A 22,060-nucleotide genomic window follows, 5' to 3' on the forward strand; every position below is an offset into this window, starting at 1 on the left:
GCCCAGCTCTGCTACTGGAGCAGGAAGTGGCAGCCACGTGTGATCTGGGAGTCCATGTGGGCTGCCCACAGTGCCCCTCACTGGTTTCTCCTTCCTAGGGCTCGGCTGGCTTTTAATGGTTGGTCAGCCTCGGGGAGCAGAGGTAGGAGGGCAGGAGCCACCAGCCCGCTATTCCCACACCTGATACAATCTGAGGAAGCCCTGGTCTTAGTCTCCCTGGGTGCAATCAGGGCCAAATAGCGAGGCTCCCGACTGCAGTGGAGGCTGTAAGGTGGCAGAGGTAGCAGCACAGAGCCAAGGGCTCCCGGACTCAGTAGAGGGCCCTACGTGACCTGCTCTGCCCATCTGCGCCTCGTCGGTCCCCTCCCCCCGCACCCGGAGGGAGGGCCGAGGGCTGGGCACTCACCACCATGTTGTTGATGGACACCCAGCAGTCGTCGGGGAAGTCCTGCAGCATGGGCACCAGGAACTGCAGGCAGCCGTCCCAGTGGCAGAGCAGGAGCATCATGCCAATGAGGTTCACGATGCGCACCACGGCGCTGGCCAGGTCGTAGGTCATGTGGAAGATCTGCGGGCAGAGGGAAGAGACTGGCCCAATTAGCTGGGGGCCGGCCCGCTCCCGGGCGGACGCCGCAGCTGCTGGCAGGCCCTGATGCTCTGCACACACTGGGCAGCGCGCCCAGCTCGGTGCAGGTCCCGGCCGTGGCGAGGGCGGGAAGGCGTCAGGCTGGCCCTGGGAGAAGCGGCCTGCAGGCTGTGGGGCTCCAGAGGGACTCCACCTGGGATCCGTGCAGATACGGGGGTGGGCTCCCATGGGGAGTCCAGCCACCCAGGCCGGACACGTGAAGGGAGGGCACGTACGTAGAGCCCCATACAGCCTGGAAACGGGCAGCTCACCTGGGCTGTGAGGACGACACGAAGAAGAGCCAGCCCACCAGAGGCTCCTCGGGGTACTAGGGTCTGTGGTCACACCAGGGACATGGTGTTTCCCTAAATCTGTCACTAGACTCTCAGGACCCCCCAGGGGCAGCGGGCTCTGCCAAAGGCAGCCATGGAACTGCAGGGGGAGCAGTACAGACACCTAGGCTCCAAGTTCACACAGACCTTGATCCCAGGCCCAACTCCTACCCAATTCCTAGTTGTGCGACCTTGAGAAAGTTCCTGAACCTCTCTGATCATGTCTCCTCATCTGGGAAATGGTGATAAAATTTCTTACCTTGAGTGGGTTGTCAAAAGGACTAAATTATACATATAAAGTGCTTAGTACTGGGTATGGAAGTATTCAATAAATTGCAAACCATTATTAATTGATAAGTTATTAATAATTAATCCTTATGATTAGTTAACATGTATGAGTAGTAATGCTCTCCTGTACAGTTTAATAAGGTACAGCAACCATGGCCACCCGTGTATCTCCACCCCTGTGGCTCCAAGCGAGAGGCTGAGGTGTGGCTGGGCAGGGCCAAGGGTGCGTACATCCCAGCATCCGTGCCCCACCTCCCTCCTCCCCAAGCTGCCTCTTGGTCCGGTTTCAGCAGGGGTCACCATGGTGACAGGATGGGGAGGGGACAGAAATGGAAAGAAGTCTAGAGGGAGGTCTCTGGAAGTTCTGGCCTTGCCTCTGGCCTGGGAGACTCTGGAGGTGCCCCCACCCATAGTTCTGCCCTCCATATTATTCCCAGGTACAGATCCTTCCTGGAGAGGGGCTTTGGGCCAAACATGAAGACTTGTCAAATGCCACAGAGACCTAGCTTAAGCCCATTTCAGATGGGGGAAACTGAGACCCAAAGAAACAGACCCTAGATATTTCAACCCCTGTCTAGTGGTCTTTTAGCAACAGCCCCATAGCTGGTGGCAGGATATTCTGATACTTGAGACCTCAGTTTCCCCTTCTGAAATATAGGCTTAGCCTGGCTCTTGGTCTGGAGAAACCAAAGATGAATACTACTTGTCTATCACCCCCTGGGTTGTGCCCACCTGTGGCCCCCTTAGTAGCATGACTCTGGATGTACCAGCTGAAAGGATGAAACAGACCTCGGAAAGTTTCCTGGAGGATGGCAGCTCTAGCTTGTCCCATCACCCCTGTGTCCCCGGCAATAGAGAGACAGTAACACCGAACCTGAGGGGGCGGGCACACGGTCCCACAGTCACCATCTCATTCAAACTCACAACAACCCTTTGCTGAAAATGTTGTTAACCCTTTTACACCCAGGCTCAGAGAAGTAAACAGACCTGCCCTTGGTCATGGTGGCAGCAGAAGGGGCAGATTTGAACACAGGGCTGCCTGCAAATTATTAGATTGGCCCAGGGCGGGAAGGGTGGTTTTCAGCAGCTCCGTTTTGTAAATAAAACAACTCAAACCCAAAGTGGCCAAGTGATGTGGCCAGATCCACACAGCAAGCTGGACCCAGGGCCAGGTGGGACTCTCCGGCATCTCACCTCTGTAAGCCTGGTGCACAGCGTAATACTGTAGACAGAGCTGTGTGCCTGGCAGCCTAGCCCCACTGGGGCCCAGAAACCAGCCCCAGGGCTGTCAGCATGCCATTGCCCAGCTTAGCGGACACATCTCTGTATAAGGAGGGGTGGGCACTAGAGACCAGGCAGGGCAGGCAGCTCCTGAGTACCAGCGCCCCAGCTGTGGCTCCAAGGGAAGATCCCACTTCTGCCTCTAAAGCAGCTGCTGAGGTGAACACAGTAGCTCTATGACCTCGGGCCCACTAACCTTGCAAAGTCTTGGTTGACCAGAATGCCACCAGCTCCCCAACTCTGGGGGGATGCGGGGGGCAAGTGACATGGGACCGCCTAGTCTCAGAGGTGGCTAACACCTGTCCTCACCTCCTTCCACACCTCAGCATCCCCTCGACTAAAACAAAGCTAGACATCTGCCCCCACTTCTCAGGGTTGTTCAAGAAATTAAACTGGCTAAGAAAGTGCTCTGGGCCCTGAACACATACACGGGGGGTGGAGGGGGGGAATCATTATTATTAAGTTCCTTCATTTCCCAACTCCTATGAACTGAAATCTCCCCAAAATCCTATGTTGAAGCCCTAACTCTCAATGTGATGGTATTAGGAGGTGGAGCCTTTGGAAGATGATTAGGTCATGAGGGTGGGGCCCCCAAGGATGGAATTAGTGCCCTTATAAGAAGAGACACAGGAGAGTTGATGTGTGGCCACGTGAGGACACAGAAAGAGGACGGCCATCTACAAACCAGGAAGTGGGCCCTCACCAGAACCTGACCATGACAGCGTCCTGATCTCATCCTTCCAGCCTCCAGAACTGTGAGAAATAAATATTTGTCATCTAAGCCCCCAAGCCTGTGGTATCTTGTTCTAACAGCCAAAACCAGATACCACACTGAAGGAAGACTTGGACCACTTTTAGAAAGCATCCCAGACTCCACAGCCTGCAATAACTGCTCCTTTCTATGTATTACTCTGGGTCTTAAAGACCAGATCAAGGTTGGCACATTTGAATGCAATGTGTTCTTTCCTTTTTCTATCATCCTTGTTTTTCTTTTCTTTGTAACTAATTTTCTTCCAAGATCAGGTCCTTGTATAATTTTGCCCTTATACTGATCTCAGCAACAAGTATGCAGAGCACATGGTAGGGTCTCAGGAACTGAGAAGTGCTTAAGTGACGAAGGTGAAGGTGATGAAGACAGTGGTGGGGATGATGGTGATCAGGGCTGCCACGAGTATACACAGTGGCATTCGAAAAAGGCCCCAGTCTGGGCAGGCACAGCCCACAGGGAACCTGCTTTCGCAGGAAGAAAAAAAGGTGCTTTTTCCTGCAGGTGGCACAGACTCATGTATCCTCAGAGAGTGTGGTGGTGGTGGTGGCGTGCCTGATATTGGTTGAATGATGCAGATGCTGGGAGTGTCCTGTAGGGGTGGGGTGGTGGTAGTTCTGGTGGTGGTGAGGGGTACTGTGGATGGCTCTCAGACACACAAAGCCAGGGGCACCAGCATGGCAAAGTCTGAGCTTTCTGCAAAGAGTTGGTGAGGGATATATCCATTCAGGCTAGGAGGGTACCCCAGACGGTGGACACTCACCCCACCCCCAACACTCTACAGCACCCAGGCGTGGTTGCTGAGAGCAAGGCTGGATGTTGCTGGGAGAGGTTGCTAAACACCCGTGCGTCCCCACTGTGGGCTGGGGCCATAGGCCACCCGCAAGTCAGCTGCACTGCGCAAATATTTGTCTTGCTCTTTATACCTCATTAAAACCCCCTTTTATGATGTTGGTTCTGACTTTCGGGGTTGACTGTCTTCATTTCAAGGGCCCCACAAGGCTTGCCAGGCAGGTGGCCTGGACAGCTCGCTGTCTGTGCCCAGCATGGCACTTGGGGGAAGCTCTTACTCCTATTCCCTTCTGTAGTTTCTGGACCACAGGGTAACGGCAGGGAGACATGTCTCTCACCGTCTCCCACCTTGGGCAAGTGCCTTCTCTGCTCTGAGCCTCAGTTTCCTCATCTGTGTAATGGGTCAATAACTGCCAGCTCCCAGGGCTGTCTTGGGGATCAGGAGAGGACGTCCACAGCTGGCACACAGGAGGTACTCAGCACATGTTGGTCCCTTTCCTTCTGTCTCTTTCCCAGCCCTCAAAATAAAGAGCTGATTTCTCAGTCCTGGGGAGAGACCAGAAACTGGAGTTTCTGCCAAGTCCTCTTCTTGGGGCCTTGTTGAGTTCCCTCCTGGGATTTGTTTTCTCCTCGGGGAAGAAGAACAAACTCCTCCCTTTGTCTCAGGAACAAGTGGCCACATTGAGAACAGCAATCTGGGTCCTGAGAGAGTGGCTGGTGCATGCGTATCCTGGGTACAAACTGGAGGGTCACGCTAGGTCCCTTCCTAGGGCCCGCAGAGAGGACCAGCTCCTGCCCCCCAGGACCATGCCTCTGTGTCGTCCCAAACTCCCAATACTGAGAGAGGTGGAAAAATTGAGGCCCACAGGGAGAGGAGACTCATTGGGGGCTGCACAGCCCCCCTGGCCTGACTTCCTGCCTCCAGCCCCTCCCATTACGCCAAGATGCTGCCGAGGGAAAGAAGAGGCTTCTGGGATGGGTCACTGGGGTGCTGGGCCCTGCAGGGGAATATCTGAAGGGGGGCAACCACGGTTTCTAACAATAGCCTCCATGCCTATAACAAGCTCGCACCTCAGAGGGAGGGAAGAGGCTTGGCTGGAAGAGGCTTGGGAGGGAAGATGCTGACCTAGATCGCCCAGGATGCAGGCAGAGGCTGGCGTCCTCTGAGACAGTCGTCTACGCCTGCCGAGACCCTCCACCTACCCTGACTCCCAAGAGCTGCTACTAACGTTCGGGAACTCTCGACTGGGAGGCTGGGCTGAGCTGGGCTGGGCTCGGGGAGGCAGCTGAAGGCTGAGGGTCAGGAATCCAGCATCTCTGCAGCTTCACCAGGGGATCTTGGGCAAGCTTTTCCCTCCCCATGGGAGGCCGACTCCCCAGCCCTCACCCAGCACCACCACCGTGTCCTCAGAATGACCAGCTAACATGATCCTCGCCAAGGGAGGTTGGAGTGGGGACTGAGGCCCAGCCTCTGAGGACATCAGAGTACATCTGACAGTCGGGGAAACTGAAGCCTAAAGAAGGGAAGAGATTCACATGAACTGGAGTTGGAGGAGGAGATAGAGCAGGGTCTTCTCTACGAAACACCTCCCTCCCCAGGTCTCGTACAGACCTGAGGCCTCCGAGGGTCTCCCTGCTGCTGCCTCCAGGCCAAGGTGAGGCTGCGGGAAGCCCTGAGGGTGGGGCAGGCTACTGAGGGTCTGGAGACAGGGTTCCTGGGGCCAGCTGGGAAACCCCAATCCAACCCCAGGGGTCTGGGGGGAGCCCCTAGCTGGGCAGTGTGCCCGGCAGACAGCAGCTCAAAGTAACTTCCTTCCCAGCTGCTAGGCAAGATAAGGGTATATGTGTGGAGGGGGCGGGGAGTCATCCATCTGGCCTCCTGGGATCTCCCTTCCTGCCCACAAGACAGGGTAGCGATGTCCAGTTCAGGGTCCTGACCTGGGGCCTCTGTCCAGGGTCAGAGCCTGCCTGGCCATTTTTGGATAGCCCAGAGGGTGGCCAGGCCAGAGGGGCAGTGGGGACAGTAAAAGAAGAGCTTAGCTCCTGTCTCAGGGCCCACCCTTCCCACCCACCGGCAACTCTGCCAAATCTCCCCAAAATACCATGGCCCCCAAGGGACCGGGTGTAAGTGGGGAGCAAGGCTGGCCCCCAGTGGGCTGGGGCCTGGAGACACGAACCGACGCTATAGAAGGGAAAGAGCGACTACTCTGCTTTTAACAGCAGTCTGTCTAGCTGTTAAGTCCAAGACACACAGAAGGTTGGGGGTTTCTCGGGGACTGAGGGAGCCAACGAGGTTCTGAATTTCCACTTGGGACAGAAACCAAGAGACAAGCCCCTCAGGGCGTTCCAGGAAATACGCCTCCATCTTCCCTCTGCAGCCACTCAGAGGGGCCCTGGCTACCACCACCCTCACCCCCACAGGCACTGTCCCCTCTCAGCCCTGAGCTCAGACCCACATCCAACCTCTCTGCACCTACATGTCCCCCAGGTTCCTCAAACCCAGTCAACCCCACCCCTCGACCCTACACTGCCTGCCTCCCCAGTCTCAGCGGGGAGTCGTCCCCAACAGAGGGAGCGGTAACAGGACCAGGCAGCCTCCTTTCAGGCCACCTGAGAAAGTGGGAAGGGCAGGGAACTGGGAGTCAGGAGGCCTGGGTCAAGATCCTACCACTGGGGCAGCTGACCCTTCCACCCTCGGTTTCCTCACCTGACAAATACAGGTAATAAATCCTGCCCTGTTGACCTTGTCAGCGAGGTTTGAGCAACCAATGAAATCATGGGTAGAAAGTATTTGAGAAAAGTAAACACCCTATAGAAGCACAGGGGGTTGCTAAGGCAACTGAATGGGGAGGGGCATTTATTAAACAGTTCTCTGCACCCAGTTTCACACTAAGGGTTTTACAAACATCATCTCTTTTAATCCTCACAACAATCCACTGAGGAATGTACGACTTCTACCCACTTTGCCGATAAGAGACTGAGGCTCAGGGGGTAAGGTGGCCCCAAGGTCAGTCAGCTGGCAGTGTGGAGCTGGATTTTAATTCAGGTCTCACGTGTCATCCTAGCCCTAAAGCCCACACGCATTCCACCACACCTGGTCCCTGCCGGGAGTCAAGAGTGCTAACTGGGGTCTGATCTGGCTCTGCCAGAGGTCTGCTGCGTGACTTTGGACAAGTCATTGCTCCTCCTACCAGCAGAAATAATTCAAATTCCAAACCAAAGAGAATTTCTGCCATGAAGTGATTCTGCCAGGCTGGTGTAGGGACTTCTGCAGCACAGGTGTTCGTGACACCTCTGACCTCGATCTGCCAGTGCCCCGACTCTCAGCCATGGGTGCTATTGCCCAGGGCCCAGGCTGCTGCTGGGAGTGGGGTGGGGGATTCGTGTCCTGAGTGTGGGAATTTCCATCCAATCGTGCAGAGACCAGGAGACTAGCAGTGAGCCATGGCAAGAAATGCACCTCTGTGGAAGCTTCCCTAGGCCACAGCCTGCTCCAGACCCCAAGGCGGACAGTCTCACAGAACACATCTCCCCCCACCCTGGCACATCCAGGCTGGCCTGCCTGCGGCTGCCTCCAAAAGGTGGTACTTGGTGGTAGCGGAAAGCCTCACAAGGTCACCTGCTTTTTTCAAACCCCAGCCTGCAGTCCTCTCTTTCTCCCATAGATGGTTGCATTCAGCCCACAGATGAGTTAGGTTTGTTCAGAATGGTGTTGGCCATCTAGTTCTTTTACAATTTTTTATTCAGTTTCTATAGTCAGTGCTCTGCCCAGAGCCCCTAGGATCCCTTTACAGTTTGTGCTCACACAACTCCAGGAAAGCGCCAGGCTTGCACTCCCTACAGCTAGCACCTGTGGCTCTTTATCAGAGGCCTGGCTGCAGGAAACCACTTTGCCTGCTAGCACCAAGGGCTGGAAGGGTCCTGAGCCAGTGACTGACAGGTGAGGGGATATAAAAAGTCCAACTCCTTTGCTCTGATTGGGGCAACTCCCAGGTGTGGTGTACACCATCCTGGAACTCCCCACGGGATTTGCTTGGTGTCATCCTTGTTTGGCTCTCTTCCTTCCTTTCCTTCCTATTCCTTTCCTTCCTAATTCCTTTTCTTCCTATTCCTTTCCTTCCTTTCCCTGCCCCTCTTCCCCAGTCCCTTACCAGATTTTCCTGGAAACACTTTGCTCCCCATCAAAAAAAAAAAAAAAAAAAAAATCACTTTCATACAAATCCTCATCTCAGGGTCTGCAACAGAAGAACCCAACCTAAGACAGTTGCCAACAAAATTTGCACAAAAATCCAGATTTCTGCTTCTCATGATAAATCTGTAGATCTAGCAACCCTGAGCTCATTCTCACTTGGCCACAGTGGCTAAAGCTGAGTAGAGGCTGCCTGATACAGATGAAAGATATGTTCTCCAGTTTTCCCCAGTCCACCACACTCCCTATTGTCCTCCAAATGGCCCTTTCCACCCATTCATATTCCCTGCCTGGCCCCCACAAGCTTCTGAGTTTGCAACCTCCACAGTACAGTGCAGTGATTAACAATGCAGGCTCTGGAGTCCAGGTCCACCAATTAATAATTCTGTGACACTATATAAATCTCTTCATATTTCTCTCTTTCCTCATGTAAAAAATGAGTACTTATACCTACCTATGTGGTACCCTCTATGGTTGTTAGAGACTTAAATGGGATATTGCCTGTGAAGTGATTCGTGTAGTATCTAGCGCATGATAAGAAGTCAAGAAGTTACTAATATTTGTCCTCTTGGAGGAGATGTGCCTGCTACAATCGGACAGCCCACATCCAACTATCTGAGGTTACCTGCTGGTCCCTCACTCCCCTGGAGGGAAGATACCTCTTCCCTGAAGAGGTTTGGGTCTGAACACTCACCTCTTCCCACTGGTGAATATATCGAATGAGGCGGGAGAGACGCAAGAGGCGCAGGAGGCTGAGGATCTTGGTGAAACGGACGATGCGCAGGGCCCGGGCAGTCTTGTAGACCTCCGAATCGATGCGTGTCTCCACAATGAGGAAGATGTAGTCCACGGGGATGGAGGAGATGAAATCCACCACGAACCAGCTTTTGAGGTACTTCATCTTAATCCGCTGCGGGTCCAGGATGATCTCTGTGTTGTCCTCCACCACAATCCCTGTGCGGAAGTTGAGGACCAAGTCGATGAGGAAGAACGTGTCCGACACCACATTGAAGACAATCCATGGTGTGGTGTTCTCATCCTTGAAGAAGGTGATGCCCACAGGAATGATGATCAGGTTTCCCACCATCAGCAGCAACATGGTCAGGTCCCAGTAAAATCTGCCCAGAGACACATAGGTCAGTCATAGGAGGAGAGAGAGAATGAATTACAGACTAAAAGAAAGCTCAGAGAGAGCAAAGGTGGGAGAGAGAAGTCTTCAGAGGTTCTGAGACCCTGCGGGAGATAGGTGCATGGGTACCGGGGCAAGATGTCGTGACTGTCATAGAAACAGGTTCTTCCTTAGTCATCCTTGGGGATGCCTTCTGCCTGCCCCTCCGTGAGATCCCCGATGACAAGCCTCCTACTCCAATCCCCATGCCCCAGTGAGAGGCTGAAACGCAAACTAAATAATGACATCCAGAGGGAGGCAAGAGGCTGTTTTAGCAGCAGAAGTAGTTCACCCCGCACCATCCCAGGCTCAGGCCAGGATGCTCCACCCTCCCTGAGGGTCAACTGTGGCCTGAGACAGGCTGGCAGGCAGACAAGCCACAGACCGTGACCAGAGAACAGGGGAGGTCCAGACACACAGCAGGAGCCTGGGAGGCTGGAGGCGTGGGATCCAGTCCTAGCTCTGTCACTGACAGGCAGGTGCCCTCCCCACCCTGGGCCTCAGTTTCCCCACTGTGCAATGAGGGGCGGGGCCTCCACACTCGGTCCTGTAATTCTGATCTAGCCTTCTCCCACACTGGCTCTCGGGGGGGCCTCCCTTTAGTCTATCCCCTATAGTCAGAAAATGTCTGACCATCTCTCTCCCCCAGAGGTTTACTTCTAACACAGCGGTAGGGAAGGTCAGTGATATCTTCAAATGCAGGCAGTGTTTTTCTGTTTTTTTAAAAATATATTTCAACAATTTTATTTTATTTTTCCAGCAAATAATTTATATTTAGCAAAGTAGATATTTTTGATGTTCAAGTACACATTTAAATAAATACTGATTGAATAATCAATATATTAATCACAATAAAATATTGCAAATGTTTTCTCATTTTTTCTTAAAAAGTTTCCTTCAAACATTATTTGGTAGAATAATTATTTCAGTTAACAAAGTTTCTGTGATAAAATTTTTTAAAAATTTTTGTCGGAGTATAGTTGATTTACAATGTTGTGTTAGTTTCGGGTGTACAGCAAAGTGACAGGCAGTGTTAACGGGGGGATTTCAGGCACCAGTGAGGTACCACTCAATTCAACAGAATGAGACCAGTGGGGGCTTCCAGCATCACTTCTTCTAAGGCCTCAAAGCAACTGCTAATATTTCCTGGGGAGGTGGGGAGGGACCCTCAGAGTGAAGCCTATGAGAGGTTAAGCAATATGAGGAGGTAAAAGCCAACTCACAGGTCTCCTATCTGGCCCAGCAGGGGCCCCTCTGGAGTATGCAGATAGCACAGGTAGGCGAGACCCTATGTCTAGAAGGCATGACCAGGGACCCTGCCCAAGAACCAGCCACCCCAGGGCTGGCCCTAAAACTGAAAACTTGCACTGCAGAGCTGTTTCTCTCTGCTAGTAATTTAGACAGTTACGCAATGACAGATAAAGGTATTATGTTGGGCAGAAATAAGCCTGTCTTCTCCCAAGAGAAATAACCTTTCAGCCATCTTTAATTCTCTACTGCAGGGAAGCCAGGGGGAAGGGAGTGGGAGACAAAAACATAAGCTTTCCTCGAGTCTTCAGTGGGTCCCACTGCAAAACCAAAGTGCCCCGGCCTGAAGAGTTCCAAGTTTGAAAAAAATTACTTCACAGCAAATTGCTTTCTTTGTCAGACTCAGAATGGCGCTCTGAGTCAAGGAGAGGGCAGGGCCTGCTTCAGTGAAGGTGGGCGAGAGAGCTGTCCCACATCACACAGCTCAGGGAAGCGTGGCTTCCGGAAAGGCAGCTTCTGGCAGCTCCTCTGAAAGCCAAGTTCTTCAGGGCATCAAGACGAGACTTCAAGTCAGAGCCTCACTGGGCTAAGGCTTTTCATTCTAAGTCTGGTGCCAAGAGGTCAACTTTAGCTCCTTCCCTGCCCCACAGCCCGCCACCCCTTCGTTAGCCGTACTCCCCCTGTGCCATCTGGGAGAACCCACCCCAGCCTTCACACCCACTACACAGAACACAGCACATCCTGATAATGACTTGTGGGCCCTGGGAGAATGGTTTCAGCTTCTATGCTGCTCTCAAGCTGTGTACACTCTCCACTCAGCCTCATGCACACCCTTCAAAGACAGCTGCAGACACTCACTAGATGCCATACACAGGTATCCTCATTCACACACACAGTGTGCAAACACCCCTATGTACACATGGACATCGTTCCTTTTATTTAATCTCTTGGGAAAAACAAAACAAAAAATTGTGACATAGAAAGGCCACTGAGAGCCTTGTGGCCTCTGTACATAAAGCTAATAATACACCCAGACTGGGAGAGTTTCTAAAATTAACAGAGCGGGTGCAAGGCAGCTTGGAATGCTGACTCGGGCAGGCCTGCTACTCCAGCGGGTTTCTACACTCTCCCAAGCTCTAGTTCCCTCAATTACAGACCAAATTTGAGACAGTAATTAACAGGAGAATGTTTCCATTTAGTGGTCTTCACAAAACCAAATTACATGAGACAAAAACACCCATTTCCTTGCATTCTGACTAATTGTTTCAATCATGAGTTTCCAGATGCTAAGGAATATTTCTGGTGCCTGATCTGGGCTGGGGTTGGAACACTGGAGCACTTCTCCCCACACACCACTGTCCTGGAGCATCAAAGAGATATTCAAAACGCAGCATAATATGGTGGGAAGAAAGCAGCACAGGCTCTCAGGCCAACCCACCTGAATTTGATTCCTGGTTCAATCTTTGCTAGCAAGTTGCTTAATCTCTCCAAGCCTCAGTTTCCTCATCTGCTCAATGAGGATAACATTACCTAACTAGTGGAACTGTTAAAAGAACGACATGAATTGATATTTGTAAAATGCTCTGACCTACGCCTAGCCCATACTTTTAAATGAGTAAATAAGAAATTCAAGTCAAAAAATTCACACGAAAGAGGTGAGGGAGGTAGATGAAATCTTCCAGGGGAGAGCCAAAGCAAAGCATCTACAGGGGGTGGGTGGACGGGAACTTAATAATGGTTCCAGAACAGCCAGTGGTGGAAGTCAGGGCCCACAATATTCCCTGGATAATTGGACGGCAGAACCTATTTACCTCAGCATAGAGATGCCCTGATCTCAGGGAGCTCATGGTCCAAGGCTTAGACAGAAGACAAGTTGGGCAATGATGTAAGAAACCATCCCAGGCAGCAGCCCAGGCATCTGAAAAGGTGGGCTCCTCGTGGCCTAGAAGGATGAGGTCATAAAGTGCTCCTGGAGGAGGTAACAGAAGTTGGGCTTTGGGACCTGACCTTGGCCTTGTACACTATGCTTCCTTACTCTTTGCCAGACGGTTGCACAGATTTCTGAAAGCTGGGCCGGCAGAGAGCAAAAAATGATGTTCAGCACCACGGACAGCTCCCGGTGTGCCTGCCAGCCCTAGGGTCCCTGCCCAGCCAGGGGAAGTAGCAACAGCCTCCCCACTGCATCCGCAGCTCTCTGACCCCTCTTCTCCCTCAGTCCTAGTGATCAGAAGCATCTCAAGTGATTCCTTAATGTCCCTGCACATTTTCAATGGGGGACTCCTTGGTGACTGAAAAGGCTCTATTCAAAAAGACCCCAAAACACTCACATGTATCAAGCACTTACTTGGTGCTTTCAATGCATTACTTCATTTATTCCTCACACCAGCACTAAGGTGGCTGCTATTATCTGTATTTTACAGATGATGACACTGAGAGAGAAGTATCTGCCCAAGATCACACAGCTAGTAAGGAGCAGACCCTTAATTCAGAAAGGTCTGTGGAATTCCAGAGTCTGACCTCTTGGGATTTTAGGCACCTCAGTGGGATGTGGGGAGGTGGACGAGCCTTTCTGGCATGTTTGCATCACACTGTGGAGGTAGCCTACCACAGCAGGTATGGCCCCTGCCCCAGAGACAAGAGAGAAGAGAAGGTTGCAAAGAGGTTTCAAGGGGACGTATCTTCCTGATGCCAGGCCTTCTAAGGTACTTTCTGGGTGGGGAAACTAACACACCTTTCAAGTATTAAAAGCACCCCAGTCATCAGCAGTCAATCGGGCACAGTTTTACCCATCCTGTAGAAAGGAAAACTAAGGTCCACCAAGAGGGAATAGTTAACATTTCCAAAGCCTCAACCTGGAGGCCCAGTGCTCCCCTGGCCCCCACTACCCCTAGAATCATTCATGAATAAATCCCACAATCCAGGCTACGCATCCATAGCGGCAGGTGGCAGGCCCTGGCTGGGAAGCAATGGATGGCCAGACTCGGGCATGCTGGAGTTGGCACAGCCCTGAATTAGAGGCCTTGGTCTCCCGAAAGCCAGATGACCCTCCCCATCCTGGTGTTCTCTAAGCTGAGAGGAAGTCCTAGCCAGCAAGACACCAACTGGGCTCTGGAAGCCCTGTCCCTGGACCCCAGGTCTGTTCTCCCTCAATTCTAGACCTTACTTTCTAACTGGACCAACAGGTCCATCTAGGCAGGTGATGGCCTCTCAGCAGGAGGGAGTGGCCTGTGGGCCAGCTTTGGAGGAGCGGGGGGCCCACAGGCAGAAGGAAGGGGGTGGCAAAAAGCCCAACAGCCCATTACACGGATACCTGGAACATTTCATGGTCTGAGTGGAAGGTTATGGCCTCAAGGGAGCTGAGGGAAGAGAAGATAGAAGGCTCCTGATTCTGAACTCAGAGACTCAAGGACCAGACCAAGGGGCCTCTCCTTCCCTGGAGGCTGAAGAGGATGTGAAGGGTAATAAAATGGAGGCAGAAGTGGAAGTCCCGGAATAGGGATGACCTCCTTTAGTTTCCTCTTGCCCACACCTGACCATGCTTGCCTCTGAGCACATATACTCTCTCTCTCTCTCACACACATGAACACATTTTTGTACACACACTCTCATCTACACACCCCTGTTAAATTTTGTCCTCGTACACGCATCCATTTTCACACAGGCATACTTTCTTGCACACCCACTTGCATACATTTTGACACAAATGATATCCACTGGGAATCCTGTCAGCTGTAAGAAAGAGAATGTCTGGTTTTTGCCCATTAAGATCTTTTCCATCCTTCAACATTCACCTGAAATGCTACCTCTTCTGGGCCTCCACAACCTCTCACTGATGGAGCCACAGCCCAGCCTGAGCTCTGGCTCTGGATCTCCTAGAAAACTGTGGATTCCTTGAGGGCAGGAGCCTTGTCCCAGACACGCCTGTGTCCCTGCAGTGCTGGCGGCAGGATGGGGGGGGGGAGGGTCCCCCGTGCTTTCTCCTGGGTGAGCAGCACACCCACGGCCCCATCTTGTAACCTCCCCTCTGTGCAGACGGCTCCCACTCAGACCGCTCCTAGCACCAGACTGCATTCCCACCTGCCACCTGGAGGGCCTGCTGGCCCCTCCACCCAACAAGTCCAAGGCTGAGCTCAGCATCTTTCTCCTCAAAGCTGAATGGCACAGTCAGCATTTCAATCACCTGGGCTGGAAACCTCACAGCCATCCTCAGCTGCTTTCTCTTTCCTCCCACCCGCCCCTGCAGGCCCCCCAAGCAGTGGCCAAGTCTTGTCTGGCCTCTTCAATGACAGCTTCTGAATCGGTCCCCAACTGCTCTGTCCTAGATCAGTTCCTCACTACTCCTCATCTGGACCCTTGCCCCTGCCACCCACCTGGCCTCGGCCTCCTCCCTCTTTCCCTCCAAGCCACATGCTCTCTGGGTTATCTGGCCGAATAGCATTATGATTATGTCACTCCATGCTTGAACCCCCCTTTGGTAGACTCCCACTGACTACAGAAGAAGGTTCGAGTTCCTTGGTCTGGCACCCCCTGACCCCTTTTCCCTCTTCTCCCTTCCACTTCCTTCACAGGAGTCAACTGGACACCCAACTTTTGGCCCCATCTCCATCCACCTCCTGGTTCCTCCTCCTGAGAACCACCCCTACCTCTTGAACCCCCATCTTTTGAAATCCCTTCTCTCATCCAAAGCCCAGCTCAATTGCCTCCTTCTCCATGAGCTTCGCCTAACTGTGCAGTGTGTCTATGTTAGCAGTCGTCACATCCTGCCCCTTTCATCAGGTACCACCGAACTCTCCTTCTAGCCCCTCAACAAGGAAGCCAGGAGTCTTTTGTGTCTGAGAAATGGACGGGAGCTGGGAGCTTCACCCTCCATTCCAGGCCCAGCATAGATAACTGCCCAAGCTGCTCATGAAGACGATGAGAACGGAGGAGGACAGCCATCAACATCTGCTGGGCACTTACTATTTGCCAGGCACTCACCTGCATCCCTTATATAGACTATCTCATTTAATTCTCATAAAAACCCTATGCAGTAAATACTATGATTATGCCCATTTTGCAGTTGAGGAGACTGAGGCACAAGAAGTTGAGAAATTTGCTGTATATGGTAGATCAGGAATTCAAACCCAAACAGCCTGACTCCAGAGTCCCGCTTCTAACCACTCTATACAAATATAAACCTGGTTGGTAGTATTTTCTCTCTCCCAAACCCTGTGCCTACTCCTACTCCACCTCTCCCTCCCAAACCTGTCTCCTGTGCTCTCTTCCACGGCATCTTCATCCCCAGCTTCTTCACTCCCTAACCCGTCTGCTTTTTCCCTTAAGCGAACCTTAGTTGTGTCACTCTCCCAAACCCCAGACGGTGGAGTGAGCACCCTCCCCCCCCACACCGATGCCCCTTCCTGTCTGTGGTAGGAATGTCTACAAGATCCTTTGAGCATCCTGTCATTTGCTGCCCATCTTTCCAGCATCCATCTGCCACCCTTGGGGACCCTGGTGATGCTGGCACCTGGTTCACAACCTTCTGTTCCACTCCGAATCCTACCATCATCATGGGTGACTTCTACTCCTTCTCGTCAGCCCAACAATAAACACCCAGCCTCCCAGTGGCTTGAAGTCCTGCCTCTAGTGTCTTCACTCCAGTCCATTCCAAGAGCACACCCTGGATCGGGTCACTATCTCCAGTTGGTCCCTCTCTAATCTCAATGCTCTCTCTCACCCTGACCTCCTTTCCTTCCAGCTCTTTTATCCAATCATGCTAAGTCTATTCTTTAGTGTCCCAGGAGCCTGAAGTTGGCTGACCCTCTAATTCTCCCATGAGAACCCTCCTGCCTCCTCCCATCACCCCCAGGCATAATGGTCCTGCCCATCAACCTCTCTCGCCCCGTCCTTCTGGCACCCACTTCACCAGATCACAATCCTAGCTCAGGACCATCATCAGCTCTTTTCCTGTTTACATGGGGGGCTGTGCAGAAAACCTCAGACCTCAGACCAGTCCTACTAAATACCAAGTGCCTTAGTTCCTTGTGCCTCTATTTCCTCATCAGGGTTTCCATGCTCAGCTGGGCCCTCACCTCTACCAGCCCATCCTCCAGGAGACCCTAACGACTTTTCCCACCCATTTCCCACAGCAGCTTTTCCAAATTATCTCCTCTCTCCTCAAAGCTCTGAAACTACCACTTCCCCTCTCCCTCCCAGCAGATAACACCACTTCTACTTCACAGAGAAAACAGAAGCCCCCAGAATGTCCCCATCCTCTTCCCGCCACCAGACTACTCCCTTGCTTGTCTCTTCCTCACCACTTTTCCCTTCCCCAGTCACAAGGGAATCAGTGACTCTTCCACTTGCCCTCTTGACACTGTTCCCTTTTTCCTCCCCAGGAAGCTTAATCTACAGGTTATCCTCTCTCTCGCCCATATCTTCAATCTCCCTCTCTACTCATCCTTTCCCATCAGCTTTTAAGCTCTCTACACTTAAAAAAATAAAATCTCTCCTGAATCCCTACTGTCTTATCTCTTCTCCCCTCAGAACCAAGCTTCCTGAAAGATGTGTCACCATTCCCACTCTCTCCCCACTTCCACGTCCGTCCCCAACACGCCTCTCAACCCTCCAGCAACACTGCCGATGCACACGTCCTGCTGCAAAATTCCGCGGACACTTTCTGGTCTGCTTCCGTCTTGACCCTCTGCATCATCTGACGCCGTGCGCCATATCTGCTGAGACACCCCGCTCTGCTGGCTCTTCTCTGTTCTGCCTCTCCTTTCCCTCCCGTTGCAGGAGCTCCTCTTCCCCTGCATGACCTTTAAACGTTTTTGTTCCTTTGGGCCCCCACCTCCTCTCCCTCCTTACTCTCTCCCTGGGTGACCTCACCAACTCCCAAGGCTTCGTTATTCCACTGGCTTCCAGACCAGACCTCTCCCTTGAGCCCCATAGCCATGTGTTCACTTGCTGACTACACATCTACACCTCGATGTCCCATGGGAACTTCACTCTTGACATAGCCAGATATAACTTAGCAGCTTCCCCCATATCACAGCATGTGATACCACCAGCCATCCAAATGCTTAGCCTAGAAACCTGGGGATTATCCTCGACTCTCCCATCTCGCTTACCTTCCAACACTCAGTCATGTGGGATCCGGCACGGCTCATCAACTCACCACCTGGCTTACTTCAGCAGCTCCCTAACTGGGCTTCTGCCTCTCCCAGGACCCCACAGACCTCAGGGTCCAGGGTAGGGTCCACAACCTCTCCACACTTTGCCAAGCCCAAAGTCCTTCCACACTCCCAGCTAAAATCCAAGTTCCTCACTGTCATTCCTGGGCACTTGCTGATCTGGACTCAGCCTCCTCTCTTGCCTTGATTCTCGCCATGCCTCCCCTGTGTGAGATGCTCTGCTCCAGACACACTCGGCAGCTTTCAGTGCCCCAGACACACCGCACTTCCCTTCTCCTCTGGACTTTCCTACGTACTGTCATCTGCCTGGAGCTCTCCTCCCCACCCCTGCTCACCCCAGGCCACTTGGTTCAGAGGAGCCATCACTTCTCCTGGGAGGCCATCTTTGTCTCCTAGGAAATCTGGCTAGGTGTCCCTTGTTTGTGCTACCCTAGCATAGTGTTTGTCACACTATGATGGAATTGCATGTTTGTCTATCTTGTGGCCACTTGACTCTCTGAACTTGGCACAGTGCTTTTTATGAGGTAGGTCCAAAAAAGGTCTAAAAAACATGGGAATGGGTGGAAATATGGGAATGGGTGGAAGAGTGAACAAATGAATGATTGAATGAATCCCTTGGGAGCCAAAGGCTGAGTGGCAGGAGGCCCAGGAGCAGCTACACAAAATGGACAGCCCTCTGACACCCCAGCTCCTTCCCACAAGGCTTTCACAGGCCTCCGATGATCAGGGAGGAATTTATCCCATCCGAACACCCAAGGCACGAAGACTCCCAGCAACATCCACTAGCAAATGGCCCCCACCTGGTGAAGATGATGGTGGGAAAGCCACAGAGAAGGAGGGAGGAGTTGGAAGGGGGCGGGGGGGGCGTGGGTAGATGAACAAGAGACAGGCCAGGAGAAACAAGGGGTTGGGGTTCTGACACAGTGGGATGACAGGGGGCTGGTGGGGGGACACTGAGGCTACAGACGTCAACAGAGGCCATGACTGTATTTCCAGCCTGACCAGCATAGGCCCAAGGTGACACAACACACTAAGCCCCCTCTGTTACAGGCATGCCCCCTTGCTGGGGACTTTGAGGATTCTCCCTTCTTTCCAATAGGCTTGGCCCAGAGATCCAGGAGGTCGGGGGGAGGGGAGGGCAAGAGGAGGCAGCTCCACTTCTCCCCTAGAATCTCCCGACATCGTCCCCACCTTGTGGACCCAGGATGAGTCTCATCTCCCCAAACCTGCTGTGTGCTCCCCAAGAGCAGAAATGACTTCTCTTCCTTTTCCAAGATGTAAACGCAGAGCTGGGCCCGGAGGGGGAGGAGTGGGGGTCCTCAGCAAAATTGTCTTATTGTTAAATAAATGGGTGGATTAAAGGCTGCTGCGGGGAGGGGTGGTGGAGACTGGCAAAAATAAAAATAAAAAAGAATACACTAAAATGTTAACATTGATATTTCTAAGTAGTGGGATTACGGGTGATTTTTGTTTTCTCCATTACACCTTTATATTCTAAATTCCCCATAATGGGCAAATATTACCTTTTAATCAGAAAAATAAATCCACCAGTAACCACCGACCAGTGTCCCATGCTGTAAAGAGTCTTCTAACGTGTGTCAGGGGAGAGACACACGGGTCCCCGGGGAACTCCCAGGCGGCCCGTGTAGACAAAGGTGCTGTCCAATGCGAGGGCAGGAAGAGCATTTTTCCCGGGAGGCGCTTAAGGAGGAGGAGACAGAGGGAGGCCATTTGAAGGGCAGGTGTAATAGGCAAAGGAGACCACGTGCCTGCCCACAAAACCCACGTGGGAACGCACACACGTGGGCCACCTTCCTTGCCTTCCCTCCCTCACAATCAGTAAAGCTGCTGGGAAGCGTCGACCTACCCCTCCCCACCCCTGCGCGTCCAGGCTCTCCTTTTATCTTTCTCGGAGGCAGAGCTGCGAGGGGGGCGGGGCGCAGGAGTCTGGCATTTTAGCCTCCCCGCCCCCTCCCGCTGGAAAGCGCTGCCTTTCACCGCCCTCCGCTCGCGCCTCTGAGGGGAAACGCCCACCCTCCCCGACCCTGGGGTCTCCCCCCTACAGCAGATGAATGGCTGTCTGCCTCCCACCCCCGCCTGGCCACTAGGGCTCTATTTTTAACCCACCTCAAAAATCTCTGACTCAGAATCACAGGGCTCCCAGGTAGCTGCTCCCTCGGCCGCCTGAAGCGGCCTCCCAAACAGATTCAGAGCCAAGGGCATCTAGCTAGCGCTGGGTTTATGGGGGGTCGTTGGGATTTTGGCGTATCTTTAGGTTCTCACTTTTCTATAAGGATGACCTATTACCGGAACAAGAAAATTTGGTTTTGCTTCTGTTTCTGAAGACCCGAACAAAATGACCCTTTACCCCTGCCTCTTCCCTGGTCAGTCACCGTCCTGGGCTGAGGCCCTAGTCCCTCAACGTGAGGGCTAGTCTCGGCCATTCCCCAAGGAAAAGGTGAGCTGTGTGAGAGCTGGAACTGCCAGAATCTTCCCTTCGCCTTCTGTGATCTTTCAGTCATGTAGCACAGTGCTTCTTCAAACTGTAATCTGCACACAAATCACCGGGGGATCTTAACCAAGATGCAGACTCGGATTCTCTGGGTGTGGGGTGAGGGCTGACACCTGTATTGCTAACAGGCTCCCAGGTGATGTCGAGGCTGCTGGTCCAGGGACCACACTTGGAGTAGCTAAGCTGTGGCAGACAGTACAGTAGTTAAGCACTCTAGTGTTTGAACACCTGGCTGTGTGGCCTTGGACAAATCACTTAACCTCTCTGAAATCTGTTTTCTTTTGTTCACTTCCCATTTTCTTTTATTTATACAAAACAATTGTTTTAACTATAATTTAAAAACCCCTTCAAGCACCGGTGTCTGTCTCTGGTTTCCACCACCACTTCCCCCCACATACCCCCTCATGGACACAGCTTGGGTGTACTTGGACGGGCAGGGAAATGTCTGGGGGTTGTGATGTGACCAAGGCACTGTTCTGGAAACAGACACAATGATGGGTCCCTGTTTCAACTTGGGCAAAGAAGGCGATAATGAAAACCCTCTAACACAAAAAGTTACGACAGGGATGGCAGGAAAAACAAAAACAAAAAAAGGGAAGGAAAAGTAAGACCGAAAACAAAAAATAAAGCTCAAAAACCGTCAATATGAAGGCAGCAGATGGGGGAGGGGCACTTACAAGGGAAAACCGAGTTCGGTGGAGACAGCAGCATCCAAGTCCAATGATTTTGTCACTGGGCCATGATGCCCCTTCCCGCCTCCCGAGCTCGCAGGCTAGTCCCCCCTTCTCTTTGGTCTGCAGGACCGCCACCCTTCAAGGTGAGGAGGGGCACCTGGGGGCTCTAATTGGGGATCAGAGGGAGGCCGTGGGGATTGTGCCCAACCACCCAGGGATGTTGGCAGAATCCGCGCACTTCTTTTCCACTAGTCACACCCAATCCCGAGGGAAGGGCTCCCACACCCTCAGTTTGGGGTTCCCTGCCTGGGGAGCGTGTGATTTCTACAGTCCCATATGGCAGAATCTCCAAATCCCTTCTCTCCAAAATTGCCAGCTCTCCACTCCCATGGTTCAAAGTGCAATCCAGTGGGGCGCGGGGATGGGAGCCTTCAATCTGTTTTCTCATGTACAAAATGAGTACATTGATCCCACCCCACAGGATACTGAGAGAATTCAGTGAGATAATATTAATAGTATGCTACACAATGCAAATACTCAGTACATACTGGCTGTTATCATCATTATTATTATTCTTGTAACCACTAAGATGCAGGTCCCGATCTGAGGACTATGGGGATCCAGAAGTGTGTGGACTGGTCCCACGTCAAGGAGCCCTCGGTCTTGGGGGGTGGGGGGCAGCATGGCTTGTTGGGCACAAAAGCCCCAAAGAGGAGGGGGCCTGAGAGTGCCCACTGGTCAGGAAGGTTGGCGTTGTGGTTGCAGGAAGGAGGTCCCTGCTACACAGCAGAAGGAAGCTAGGCCAGGGGCCCAAGTGTCTTGGGTTCTACCCATCTCAGTCTCTTAACTTGCTGTGTGCCCTTGAACAATGCCCTGCCTCTCACAATCCCTGCCTCAGTGTCCCCATTGGTACAATGAGAGGATGGAGCCAGACAATCCCTAAAGACACGCCGATTCCATGGATCTCCGCAGTGCAGAGGCTAAAGAGGCCAGCCAAGGGCAGCTGGCCAGAT

The 22,060-nt window shown here is 52.5% G+C and overlaps 1 protein-coding gene across 1 annotated transcript in view; it reads right to left on the minus strand.

The window, feature by feature from the left end:
- The window catches only part of HCN4 (hyperpolarization activated cyclic nucleotide gated potassium channel 4), a 41,103-nt gene that overhangs the window by 6,459 nt on the left and 12,584 nt on the right, over nucleotides 1-22,060 (minus strand). Inside the window, exons 2-3 of the mRNA XM_068537013.1 lie at nucleotides 8,968-9,391; nucleotides 407-568 (exon numbers count right to left, since the gene is read on the minus strand). Of these exons, the coding sequence (XP_068393114.1) occupies nucleotides 407-568; nucleotides 8,968-9,391 (586 nt within the window). The remainder of the gene's footprint in view (nucleotides 1-406; nucleotides 569-8,967; nucleotides 9,392-22,060) is intronic.

Source organism: Eschrichtius robustus, chromosome 1 (genome assembly GCF_028021215.1).
Source record: "Eschrichtius robustus isolate mEscRob2 chromosome 1, mEscRob2.pri, whole genome shotgun sequence".
Taxonomy (NCBI): domain Eukaryota; kingdom Metazoa; phylum Chordata; class Mammalia; order Artiodactyla; family Eschrichtiidae; genus Eschrichtius; species Eschrichtius robustus.